The sequence below is a fragment of the Cupressus sempervirens genome, chromosome 2, assembly GCF_028749045.1.
Source record: "Cupressus sempervirens isolate cs-2001-9-10 chromosome 2, ASM2874904v1, whole genome shotgun sequence".
Lineage (NCBI taxonomy): Eukaryota > Viridiplantae > Streptophyta > Pinopsida > Cupressales > Cupressaceae > Cupressus > Cupressus sempervirens.
Window position 1 is genome coordinate 187,936,334 of NC_143119.1, and position 14,342 is coordinate 187,950,675.

Genomic DNA, 14,342 nt, shown 5'->3' on the forward strand with positions numbered 1-14,342 from the left:
CAACTTGTGCTCACAAGCTACCAATCAACCTCCTTGTTTCTAAACTACAACCACTAGCTCCTCAATCCAAACTTGCAACTCTACCACAATCCTTCTGTAAACCACCTCACATTCGACACCCTGTCCATAGACTCAAGAAAACTCACCCTTCAGCTACTCTCCAGACTCACTCCTCTGAAATGAATGAATGAATTAAGAATCCACAAAACCCCTTACTTAAACTCAATTGAGCCACAAGTCAACCTAGCAATTACAAAATTAAATGAACCCCATGCATTAAATGCATATTTAAGCCACAAGTTGACTCACAACAAACATTAAATACAAAACGTTAACCCTTGTGTTAACCCAAAGTTAACACACGATAACCACATGAAAATACTTAGGACAAGCCCCAAGTTTACAACCAAGATTAAATGCACATAGGAGAGATAATCAAGACCACACATAGGACCGCACACACTCCTAGATTGATCCACATCACCATCACATGCTACATGCATTAAATGCACCAAGAACTCTAGTCAACACCAATATGCTGTTGAGTGTCAACAAACTCCCCAAGAATCATCGAGCTCCCACAAGCATTGTCGAGAAACCAACACATGTCGAGCTCCATTGTGTTTGCCGAGCCCCCTTTAAAGATCGAGCTACACAGCCAACACTAAACCCAATAGGGACCGAGCATCACTCCTTCAATGGAGTACCAGTCCAAGCACCCTCCAAAGAAACTACCGAGCCTCCTCCCAGGAACTCCAAAGTAGCCATCAAGAAAACCCAAGATGCTCCTACATCACCCTTGACCCTGTCTTGGGGGCGTTGCCCCCAAACCCTCATAGAAATAATTTGGGAGGAAACAATGTTGAATAAAATCTCCAAGTCTGATTGGGCTCCACATCACAACAAGGGCAAGGGGAGGAAATATCAAAGTATATTGAAAACTCTTCCTAGTTATAGCATCACTCACATTTTGGACAATTGAAGTAGTAGACATGTAGGAAGAAGATGATGACAATATTGCTTAGAGTAGCTTTGTGAGTTGTAGTGCTTTGTACTCTAATTTGAAGATGCTCAAAACTAATATGGACCAACTAAGAAATTATGCCTCTAATTATAAGAGGATGACGAGGAGTGCAACAAGACTCAACTATTGATTATTACACAATTTTACAACATTGATGTGTCTCATGTGGTAGAAGGCTTTAGGAAAGCATGTAGAGGAGAAATGAAACTAGTAGGAACTTTTGAAATTCCCGATTGAGGATTGGAGTACAATATCTTCTCTCATGATTGTGGTGATTTGAGGCATAGTGAGAAAGCTTAGCCTATCTAGGTACCACTTTCTTATTCTTCCTTGCGACCCTTGGCAACCTTTTGTGGTGACTTTTTCCTTGTAGTTAGTTGTCACAACTTTTTGTTATAGTTCACCATTTGAAGTGCTATTAGTCCATAGTCAAATTTTTGTTTCAAGCTTTATTTCAAAGCTATTTGTTTTTGTTGCCTTTGTTGTTAATATGTCGACTAACTTCTTGAGTAGGTTTGACACCCTTAGATTGTAGCTTTATAAGGGAAAAACACTATTGTTTTTCTACTATTAACAATACAAACTTGATAGAATTTGAACTTTTAAAATGTTAAAATTCAAGTGTATACTTTTCATTCTTTTTTAGTTCCTTTATAGGCCAACCCAACTTTCATTTGATTGATTTGAAAGATATCAAAACTTTTTTATTTATATAAAAATAACATTTTCTAAATACATATTCTAGTTCATCTATCAAAGACTTAATTTAAAAAAAATAGTTTTTAATAAAAATAAATTACACTTAACATGATTTTGGTCTTCTACTAAATTGTAATTTTTTTTAACAAACCCATTAAAAATCAAATATTGATGAGTGCAACACTCCTACATACTAGAAATACATCTCTTACATTAAATAGTCTTAACAACTTTATTAAAAAAATAAAAATAAAACAATAAACAAATACAATCGAACTCCCCAAGATAAAATATGATACTTATAAAACAAAATATTCAATTTCTAACGTTGAATTTAATCTTCCTCACAAGACACTTTTTTGGTTCTCTCATTCCAACGACTAAATAATTTAAAAAAAAAATCAAAGTAATGTGCGTACGACTCACTCCTTAATCGAGGTTATCTCATTATATTCCTGCGGGGTTCCCTCCCTTTCCCATTTGAACGAAGTTTGAACCAAACGTTTATATACCTATTTTAAGCCTTAGAAGTACTGTTTCCTTGCTCTGTATTCAACACGGATATATTTGCACAGCAGAGACAACCATGTTGAAGAGAATGTTTGGAAAGCCCAAGAAGGAAACAAATACTGTCTCCACCCTTGACAGACTCCACGAGGTACGAACTTAACAATAGTCCAAATCTCTTATTGCGTTACTTTGTTATATCGTTATAGATGACAAAATTTAATTCTATATTATCCTGAATGTGAACTGGGGCCCTGTTCTCAATTAGAAGGGTTAATTTGAAGCCAAATGTGTAATGGTGTCTGAATTTACTTGTACATGTGCTGTGGAAACTTTTGAGACCAAACTTGGACGTTTCATGATTGAGATACTAGTCACCTTAACAATGCTTTTAAAGGGTATACGAAATTGTGAAAAGGGATACTGGGATCTGGTTCAATTCCCACCACTTGATAAGTCCTGCATCTTAGGTGTAGCCCAGGGTTATCAGCAATGCCGATCTCTCAGACGACTTGTGTGCGGCTTCAGATGGGGAATTTCTCAACAGCTAAGCTTTTATGTTGGGCATCCTACTAAGCGGGACAATATTTGAGCCCTGAGCCACATCAGCTCAATATAAAAATTACCAAGTTACAGAAATAAACCAGAGTCACATATCAAGTTATGAGTCTGCGTGGTGTATGACAACCTTATGTTCCTGCTCGTTCATGTTTTTGTTTCATCTTAAGAATGTAATATCTCAAAGTGTCCCGAAATTCCCAGATGAACAACACCCTAAAGCTCAAGAGTAGAGGCACTATTGTCAAGTCGTATATATATTTTTGATTTCTTTTCTGGGATTTCAACCTTGGATTTATATCTCTGGAAGCTTGGAGATCATGATTAATGTACTTATATAGACAAATTCAAAACCCTTCCCTTTACATCGCCAGTGAGTGTTGCATTTGGTTTTACTTTCAACCTTCTAAACATGCACATTCGGTTGGATATCATTACCAGGACAGGTATTTGCCATGTCTTCTCTAGGCATTCTTGAGTCAATGATTTTATACGCATGTAAGTATACTATGGACTGTCTGGTTTGTCATGGTTACTATCGGTTGCATTTGGTAAAAGTTGCTGACGAGGGTCGTCCATCTGACACATCAATTTGGCCATCGATATGTTCATTACTTAATGTCTGTTTGGTGCACTTAGTTATTCTCAAAAAATGTTGTTCATGCACATTGTTATATAAATAAATACAAGTTTTATTGTGGTGTGATTTGTTACTATTGGGTTTATTTTCTTGTTTGGAAGTTCATGTTTGTATCAATTCACTAAATTACTTACAGCAGAAGCTTATTTGTTAGGATATTTCGTTTTACCAGCTGTGTCAATTCTCATTCTTCAGAAGTATACGATTAAAACTGATGAAACATGCAGAGAAACAATATTTATTTCTTGTTTCTTTTCAATTCTGAGAGAATTCTCTTTCATCCATGTAGACTGTGTAGTTAGTCTTTATTATGATTTTCAATTCCAAGTGCAAATGGACGAATTCATGCTCATTCTGATTCTGTCATTGGGCTAATCATTTAGTTACTCCATCATAGCACCCACACTGTCATAATTGTCGTACAACCATTAGTTCTCAGTTACAGCAAAAGCAATAGGCAGTTTCTTGTTTTGTGACTTGAATTTTTTTCACAACTTCTACTAACTTGTACTCTATGGAGCAAGAGCTATCTACTTCTAATGAGCTATGTATCTATCTATATCCATATCTCATTAATTACAAAAGGGAAGGAAATACCTTTATAATGGTCTTCAAATTACAATGTGCGTCTTATATTGAAACAACACCTAGGGCCTAGATTTTGCCAACTAAACCCTAATTAGGGTCAGGGCAAGAGAGAATTTGTATTATAATTGAGTGGGTCCATATAGACCAATCAAAAGAAGGGTGTTCACTTAGTGGGAGTGGTCTGAGTTGACACATAATGAGGTAAGATTCTGACTAAGCCATTAATGCTCTTTCGCCCAAAATAGCCTATGCCTAGTTCCCTTTCTTAATGATTGTATCGTTCTTCATAGTTGAACTTTCTAACTTTTGATCTTGGATTTTTGGAGGAACTTGATGTTGCATTCTTCCCTCTTCATTTGTACTTGAACTTTGATCTTTGAGGTCTTGAACCTTGAATGCCTTGAATTAGATTTCTTGAAACTTGAATGTTTTCAAAATTGGAAGGGTAATTCGTCCCCCTTGTTCTTTCTTGATTGGGATCTTTGGGTTTTTTGAGGAAATTAAGATAGATGTAAATTCTTCTCATTTGTTCGTGCTTGAGTGACTTGTAAAATGCCATATTTCTTTTTTTATTAAAATACCTCCTTAGGAACTTCAATTCCATGTCCCTAGTCATCTCTCTTCCATGGGTACAGATTATATATGGAGATGGATTTCATGATCTGTAGCCAAATTTATCTTTTCTACTTTGACCTTGGCCTTGGATGCACTTGAAATATATTGAAGTATTTCATACTTAGCCAAATTTTAACATTTCCATGCAACTTTTACATCGGCACAAATGACACATAAGGAGGGTTTTCAACACTTAACCAATTTACCACCAACTCTTGAAATATAGACTTTGGGCGCAAACAAGGTGTAATGACAGATTTTGATTACTTAGAGGATTTTCTTAGCACACACCATTCATGCTCATGGGCACATTTTAACCTTTGTAATGGATTCTTGACTTTGCAACATTTTCCCTAGAAAAGTAGAATTAGTGCTCATGGGCGCATTCTTGCTATGTTGGTGGTTTTTTATATTTAAGACAAATTTTTTTCCCTCTTGGAAGTGGTGCTTAAGGTGCACGTTGAGTTGTGTGGAGGAATTCCAACTTGGGTGTTATTCCTTGCCATGGGAGAACTAGTGCTCTAGGGTTCGTATTGTACTTGATGAAGGATTTTCAAACCTTGCTAAATTCCTTGCCATACTAGATTCCACGTGCTTGGTTATTGCACTTGGAAGTGGATTTTTCATTTCGGGCACTTATCCTTGGCCATGTAGAATTTGCACTCATGGGTGCATATTAGACCTTGTAGTGGACTTTTGGCTTTTGAACTTTTTCCATGCACTCCAAGGATTTGTGCACATGGGCACATATTAGCAGGGTTGAAGTATTTTTATGTTTTGAGACATTTTCCTTGGCATGGTGAATTCAATTCTCATGGGCACATTTTAACAGTCATGGATGATTTTTTTCAGTTTTAAGGGAATTCCTTGTTTCTTGAGAAGTGCTTTTGGTGCTGGGTGAAGGATTTTCCCATTACTTGGTTGTTTTTGTACTCCTCTTTACTCTTTTGATCAATACTTAGCCACTTTGATGGATTTTTCGCTTTTGGACTTTCTTGATGAATTTTCCCAACTTCGTGAAATTTCATCTCCTTCCCTTTTCTAGATGTTCTTCAAGCTTAACCATTTGTTTTCATGTTTTGCATGCCTTTAATCTTTTGGATGCTTCAAGGATGTTCTTAGATGTAGCCATTCTAGGATCAAGTGTCTCATGTGCCCATTCTTTTGGATATAAATCTAGATACCCTTTTGTCTCTTCTTTTGTCATTGCTCCTAAGTTGTCAAAATAGACTTACCAAAAATTTACTCACTATAAATGGTAAGTTTGTTTAAAGTTTAAACATAAAACTAGGCCTATTGGAGATATATTGAAATTTAATAAAAATAGACTTACTAAAAATAGACATTGTTAAAATTAGTAAGTTGTTCCAAACTCAATATAAGGCCAATCATAGAGATAATGAAACTTAATAAAAATAGAAATTGCTAAAAATAGTAAGCTTACCAAAATGCTCAAAATTTCAGTGGCATTCTGCTTTGAATTTTTTTTCCATTTCATTCTTGACCAAATTCCACCATCTCTCCATCACAAAACTTTCTCTTTTGAGCCAGAGGCAAATAACACTTAATTTCAGATGTACCATAAAGCACCAAAGTAATTCAAGGGTCGGGAGATGACATTGACGACAAAAATACTTTCTCATTTAAGTAAAGGAGGGGAATTACATTTCCAATGGGACGATGTGTGAAAAGGTCACAACAGGTCCATTTGTTTGTTGTAGATGAGACAAGTGTTTTTCTTCTTTAGCTCCTTTTTGATGTCACCTTCTACCTTCTTGGAGGAGAGCTCTTTGATTGAATGCTTTCTTTGTTATCATGCTTCCTACCTTTTTCATTGTGGAAGGTACTGTATGAGAATTTGATTTTAGGGGCAACAAGATCCACACTCCTAGGCCTATTGCAAACTCAGTGGATAAAAGGCTTTAACCCATTCTCTAATGGGCTCCATTAGTTCTCACTGAAAAAGACTATCAACCTTCTATTCGTACTATTAGGAGCCGTAACTGATAATCTTTGAAATTTTGAAACATAAGCATCCATACTATTGTGTTACCTTAATTGTGTTAGCTCTCTAAGATGTATTTGTGGGTCCTCTTCAAATCTTTTGATGAGCTTGTTGGTGAAGTCATTGTATGCTTGTGTCCATGAGTGATCAAAACATCGTACCATCACTCATGGGTCATTCGTTCCATATGTAAAGAGGCGAATAGTTATCCACCTTTTGAAACCATGCTTAACTTGTGCATTTGGCACTACCATTGAAGCGTGGCAAGGTAACCCTACTCGAAGGCTACTAGAAGTCCCTCTGAACTTTGGACCCTTGTTCTCAACTCTTCAACCTCTTTTTTTCTTCTGATTTAGATAATCGTTAAATGACAAGTGATGCTTAATCTCATCATAAAAAGCATCATACCTAGCATAAAGAATCCTCAGTTCATCAACAAAAGGAAGTGACACCTCAAAAGCAAGCTAGGCCTCCTCCTTGTGTGTGAAAGTAGGCAGGAGAGGTCTTGGAGCAGATTGAACATTCTATAGTAGTGCATCTCTTAGTGTTATTCCGCTGGTTACTTTGGTCCTGAGAGATTTGTGGAATTCCTTTATTCTTCTTAGCAAGCATCTAGGACATCATATCCAACATGGTATTAAATTTCTTTTCCATTCTAATGCTTAGACTAATGGAACTACACTGCCCTTACTCTTGTCACCCGACTTTAGGTGGGCTAAATAGATTGGTTGGAGAATCTCGAGAGCTGTCATTGTCACTAAATAGCCCCAGACGCAATCTCTAATTTATTGCAAAAGGATTCTGAAACGGAACTTGTGGTTTTGAAATCTTTTGGTCATGGGTATAATACCTTAGTTCTCTCTCATAGATGAACCTTATATTACAACAAAAGTGTCAAAGCACTATATGGCAAGTGTTTCAATTGTGGCACCATTGTATTAACACCCACAAATTATATAGTTCACTGATAGGTGATATCACATGAACGTCATTGTAATGTCCCTTATAGAACTGCACTAGTTAAGATTTTACAAAGACAATTGCAAGAGCTATGGTTAGAATTAGAAAGTTATCTAATCCCTTTCATTATGCTTGAATATAAATCCTGCAATCATAAAATAAGTGCATACACATGCACAAATAAATTAAATTGTGAGTAGCTTGTAAGTAAAAAAAATGCAGATCTATAATATACTTAAGCATATGGTAAGGAAACATTTCTAACGTTTCAGCTTCCATGGGGCCATAACCATAGTTAGGGAGGAATAAGAAGATATGATGAGGTGCCCTTTTTGTCACTAGCCCTAGACCCAAGGGTGAATACTCTGGTCCCAACCTTATGGGGTTTGTGCACCTAGTGGAATCATTATACCATTCTCCGTCATCATTCTATCTTATCCCTTCACAATGGCTAAGGTTTTTTAACTATCATATAAAACCTACCATATGAGTTAGGAAAGATTACAATAAGGTGTCCTAACTCAACCCTAGGTCCAAGAGTGAAATCTCTTGTTCCTCTTGGTCTCATATTTTATGAGGTAGTGTACCTAGTAAGGCCTCACCGTTCTCTCATGTTACCCTTTTCCTCCCTTCACTTAAGGTTGATAGTTGTTAATGAATTATGTCTGTTTAATAAATACACTTTTGCATTATTCAAGTGTGGATTGCAAATGTATTCATCTAATTATTGTAGATCTGATTACACCATGCTAATAACTCGTTCTTTTTGTATTTTATGAATACCTATATATAATACCAAGTTCCGTGTTTCTAAATATCTTCTAGACCTACCTACCTAGCTATCTATCTATATTCCATTTGACTAGTGTGTAGGCACATATTTATTGCATTATATATTAGATTGCGTGAATGATTTTAATAATGTGTTATATATATATAAAACTCTGTTAAAAAATAAACAAATAATACTTACCTTTGTCTTTTTGCTTCCTTGATTGTGTTATCTTCAGCACTGCCTTAGCCATTTGGTTGCTGATATATTTCCTTCAATAATGTTTGAGGTAGTCATCAAACCTATTTATCCTTCCCCTTGGTTGGGGAAGAGGCGCATTCCCTCCCTTGCAGGCATCCCTCTCTTAAATAGCACCCTCAAAGACACTGTTTCAAATGGTTTATTAAAGTTGCGACGGTCTGAATGAATCACATGCTTTTCATCAACAACAACAACAACAAATTAAATATCTAATCAACATTTAGTTAATAATGAATATTAATCATTCAATTTGTGTTGTTTAAAATATCAATAATCAAAATAGTAATGCGGAGACGCATCCCCCTCCTTTTTGTCCCATGTCTCGGAGACTTGGACGCATCGGGGACTTTGGGACTCCACCCCCCAGTTCCCAGCGGCGCCACCAGATTCTTCCACCTCCACCGAAGATGGGGGACATCTTGATGTTGACTATTTCCCGATTTGACTATTTATGTTCAATGTTTGATGTTCCAATTCCATCTAGTGTTCAAGTATTTACTCTTTTACATCTTTATATTTTATATTACAATACATCTTTTGATAACTAGCATTTAAAGTACCATATGTATATATATACACACCCCCTCCTATCCCCTGCCATCGTCCCCTCGCCATCCCCCCACTGTCTCCAAATTAAGGCCCCTCTGTCCCCCCATCTCAGAAACTTGTCCCCCCGTTCCGCTGTTCCCCCGTCCCCTAGGGTGGTGTAACTATGATAATCAATAAAATATATTAAATATGTAAACAATATATTACTCGGTATTACTCAATTGATCTAATAAAATGTATTATTAGGGGGATATGACAATCATGTAGGATTTATCATTGAAATAAATCCCAACTTATGAAATTTTGGAACAAATTGTTGATATAGATTTCAACAAGGATAGACATGAACATTTAAGCTTCAAAATGTTAAATAACATTCAACACATTGTTTATGTGTAAATACCTTAGGAACATGTTTGAATGAGCATTCCAATTAGAGCCCAATGTACGGTAATTGAAGTTTTTGCTGCTGTTTAAAAATCAATCAAGGATGAACTCCCACCTAAGCCAATGAGAAGGATGAATTCTCAACACCTTAACTCTTGGATGGAGATTTCACCTTGAGTTGGATTTCATGGGTGGAGATTTCAGGTTGAGCTCGATTGTGAAGTGAAAACTTGACCTTGACAAAGATTTAGAAGTGGAAATTTGATCTGGTTAAGGATTTTTCAAGTGCAATTAAACTTAGATGTACATAATCAAAGGTGTAAATTTGATCTTGATAGGAATTTTCATGAAATTTCAACTTTATCCAAATATTCTTAGAATCTTCTTTATGTTCCTCTTCTTACACTTGGAGTTTTTCTTTTACTATCATCTTTCATCTTCCAAGTACTAAGTTATCGTTTTTTTACATTGCACTTTTATAAATTCCACCCTTGACTCACATGCTTACATAGATTTTTTCTTTTTCAATTTCATTCAACACTCCTAAACTTGAAAAGAAATGAAATTCTTCTCATCCCAAGGCCGAAGACTACGAAATCATTGCCAAACCTATGAAATTGAACCTAGCTAATAACAAAAAAGGGGGGGAACAATTTGCAATGGGGTGTGTGTATTCAGAATACAACACTTCTTTTGATAGATCTACCAATTTTTTTAGGAACAAAGTGTTGTGTCTTTTTGCCATCCTTCGTTGCTCAATTCTCAAACCACCCACTTAGTTAAGGAGGGGAAATTTCTTCATTTCCTTTCCATACTTGCATGTTACGTAATAGTCCTTTGATACAGGGATAATGTTGTTCGTATCATTTTTCTAAAACACATCATTTATTTCGTGCAAGATGCTCTTCTTAAAAAGCTTCCTAAATAGAGTAGACACCATCTCCTTCACTTCATTAGAATCCACTAGGACTGCAACAAACTTGTCTGTTATGTCCATATTCACACAACAGGATGCTCAACTGAAAGAAAATCATCTCTCAAAATTCTTTGCACTGCATGGATAACTAACCTATAGTTGGAAATGAGGAAACTCTTTAGCCTCTTCTCAAAAATAGCTTTCAAAAAGGACATTTGCTGCTTTCTGGAAACAAGCCTGATAGATGTATCCATTCCATGCCACCTCAATGCTAATAAGTCACAACCAAAAAAGGAAAGAAAGTTTTTTCTTGCTTGGTAAATATTGTTTTTAGGTTGATTTAAAAGAAATAACATAAAGTAAGAGTATTGTTTGCTACACCATTCACCCTAGCTAAACAACATTTTGGCATTGACCCTATACCCCCTTGCAACTTAACTTTCATGGCGATCTGCCATTAAATATATAGTGATTCAATTCAGCCCATATACATTTAAAAAATTAATGTCCCCTTTTCAACTTCTCAAAATAACAACAGGGTGATTCAAAATGTACAAGAATTGAACACAACAAAACCTATCTACAAAAAAATGATGAGGACCGCCACTCAAAAATCATTGACGTCATCCTTGCTCTTCTATTGTTTCATCCCCTACATCTCCCACTTAGTATTGTCTTTCCCTTCCTCGTCCTCGACCTTAGCAGCGAGCTCCTCTATTGGTAGTTCCATGGCCTTGACCTGGTCTACATGCTCAACCTTTACTTGCACCAATGTTCTCTACCATTTTTTTGTCCTTATGTCTTTTCATATTTGCCTCCCTAATATCAATGCCCCTCCAGTAGTCTGCGAGTTGGAATTAAAGTCCACTCTTATTGAATTCCTCTCCCAAGTCTGAATGAGGAACCAACTCATAGTTTGTTGTGTGGTCACTCAGTATTTTCCACATCCTCTTCCCCCCATCTTCCTTTATTCTTTGTTTACTCTTTCCTTCCATAGTATAAATGGGTGAACATGTCCCAAATTGTTCAAGACATGCACCCAATCCCCCACATTTGTAATCAAACCTCGCCCTAGAAAATATAACAAAGCTTCCAAAACACACCTTCTTGACTACTCTTTTGGCATCCTCCACATCACTGACCTCTAGACCCTAGGCATAAAACATTGAGACGTCTGCATTCGTGTGAGATTTGTATTCAAAAATAAGATATTTGGCCACAAACAAACCCATTGAGATGCATCCCTAGAAGGACATTTGCCGCTTTAAAGCTTTGAAGCTAAAATTTGCCTCTATGACTTCTTAGCAACTTGTAGTTCAATGACCCCAAATCAAAACAATGTGATGGAGACATAAAGCATTCCTTTTGTAGTCCATTCATGGGCAAAGAGCCTCATTCATGTGCGTATTGTGCGTCAAGAGCAATCTTCCTCCTTAAAGGCTTCATTAATTAACACAAAGCTCCCTGATAAAAATTACTTTGAGTATACCTCATGACAAGACATTCCTTCCCTAACCTTGCGTAATCACCTGCCAAGTGTCCCATTTACATAGCTCAAACATGCTTATTAAAATACCTTTAGATGTGACGTGGCTCCCTCGTACCCCCTTTCCAATAAACTATGCCATTCTCATCACTGCTAACTTGTATAATTAGTTAGCTAAAGTATTGACTTCCCTATAAATGTGAGATTTTGAAGTTGCAAATGCTCATCAATTTTTCCTTGATCATAGTTATGTTGTTGATGTTCCAAACTTGTGATTGCCCCTTGATGTTAGCATTCAATATTATTTGTTAATCTCTCTCCAAGTGTATTTGATTCATATTAATTCATGTTGCCAAATCTACTGCTAACAATATTGCTTGGCCTCAACTTCATTATTTGTCCCATCAACAACTTTTTTGGATTCAACTGCCATTATGTTGCCTGATGTATCTCTTGCAACACACCCAAAATCTGAAGGTCCTGGGTTTCCTTGTGATATTTCATTAAAATTTATCTCAATCCACCCTTCTTCGCCTTTCTCCCACATGGCTATCTCTCTATGATTGTAAGAAGGAACCCTTGGAGGCCTATTAACAGGCAAACATAAGCGTTTATGACTACCTAACCCATGGAAGATATAACGCTAGCTTGTCATTGTAATGAGTGTCTCACATTTCCAAGTCATTCCCAACAATAATTCCCAATGTACCACTTGTCCGACCTCTAAATCCAATCGTAACCTCTCTCACATGGAGCAAAGTTTAAAAAAACCTAAGAAACTGTGTTGGCCTTTTCTATTAACATTACACCATCGCCCTTTTTACCTTGACTTTGCTAATTCTTACCTCATCCTCCATTGAACAAGTACTTCTTCTGACCGTAGTGTCCTCGCCTTTACTCCATTGCTGCATAAAAATTGATGTTTGCCACCTAGGTTTGCATGACCAAAGTCCATATGGGAAGCTCAAAAGTCTTTCAATTTTATTTTAATATCTCTAATTGGTCACAAGTTACAACCATCTATTAGGAATTCACCTTCAGAATATACACATTGAGCTTTCAGGGAAAGTTCACATTTTAACCCTAGAAGAGCAGCCCAAAGTTTTGCATATTATTAGTAGTTTCCCCCAAGATTTCAGATTTCCCATACAAAGCTTTTCCCTGATGATCTCTAATCATGCATCCAACACCTCTTGGGCTTGGATTCCCTTTTGAATCCTGATCAAAATTAATCTTTATCCATCCTTCAAGTTCTTTCCACTTCACACCTTTGAGATTCAATGGAATATCAACCTTCCTACACCCATTAATGGGTGATTATTTAATGCTTATCCAATTAAGAATATTATTTATTAATTTGTAGTGTCAAATGACACTTTATTTAACATTTTCAACTTGTCAAATGTGCTTTTCAGTTGGGGACATAACATTTCAAAATTACTTAATTCCCCCCTATTACATTTCCTTAGGTGTTTAACTTGTGGACATGATATCACTTTATGATATAAAAGAGTAAAGTAAATGATATTAAACATTATAACTGCAGTGCAAATACTTAAATAGTTTAACGCAAAATGTGGAAAGCCTTGCGAAGGTATTGAAAATTGAAAATGAACATGTCCAGACATAACTAATGTTGACAAGGGATGTTGAGGGCCAAAATGAGCACATACTATGAATAGTAGTGTTCTCAAAGAACTGTGGAAAACAAGCCAAAATACCAAAAACACTAGAAAGTGGTTTTCCACTAACTAGAACATTGGATGCTAAGAAAAATTGAAACTAAGCTCCCAAAGAAAATTTGAACTCTCCTAACTCACTCTATAACCTTAGAAAATTTTAAAAACTGGTCAACACTTGCAAAATAATATGATGCAAAAGTGGGGAGATTAGGTAGAACTTAGAAGTCCAATTGAAGAAACCTCACCATCCCTTCATAAAAATGCTTAATTCTTGAAGCCTTTAATTGTCATTCTTTTAATTGCCCACATGCACTTTTGGCTTGAGTTGCTCCATTACATGAATCTTGAAACTCACTAATACCGCATTCCAAGCATGATGCCTGCTTAGTTGCTAACCTCAAAGAATTTGAAGTGTCTAACTGTCAAAGTGAATTAGTGATTTTTGTAGGTTTGAGAAATTTTATTGACCATTGACAAGGGTTTTGGAACCATTGTTAACATAGATGTTCATGGAACCACTCTTGGCATTGACAAAGGACAACAACGATGGGCAAAAGAAGAGGTTGTTCTTGATCAAGTCATGAGCCTTGGTATGGTAGACAATTAATAGGAAAATAGTTAAGGACAAAGTCGGAGTTAGTGTGGTTTTGAGAACTCTCTGAATCCCCAATGAAGTTCTTGATTCTTGGACAA

At 36.3% G+C, this 14,342-nt stretch overlaps 1 protein-coding gene across 3 annotated transcripts in view; it reads left to right on the forward strand.

Moving 5' to 3' along the window:
- Positions 1–2,202: 2,202 nt before the first annotated feature.
- The window catches only part of LOC149571705 (vacuolar protein sorting-associated protein 32 homolog 1-like), a 33,351-nt gene continuing 21,211 nt past the window's right edge, over positions 2,203–14,342 (forward strand). Inside the window, exon 1 of one of the 3 annotated variants that reach the window (XM_089813122.1) lies at positions 2,203–2,381. In XM_089813122.1, coding sequence (XP_089669248.1) covers positions 2,310–2,381 — 72 coding nt within the window. In that variant the 5' untranslated portion in view covers positions 2,203–2,309. Of the gene's footprint in view, positions 2,382–2,657; positions 3,235–14,342 lie in introns of those variants that run through there. The other 2 variants (XM_089813123.1, XM_089813124.1) reach the window with 2 other exon arrangements.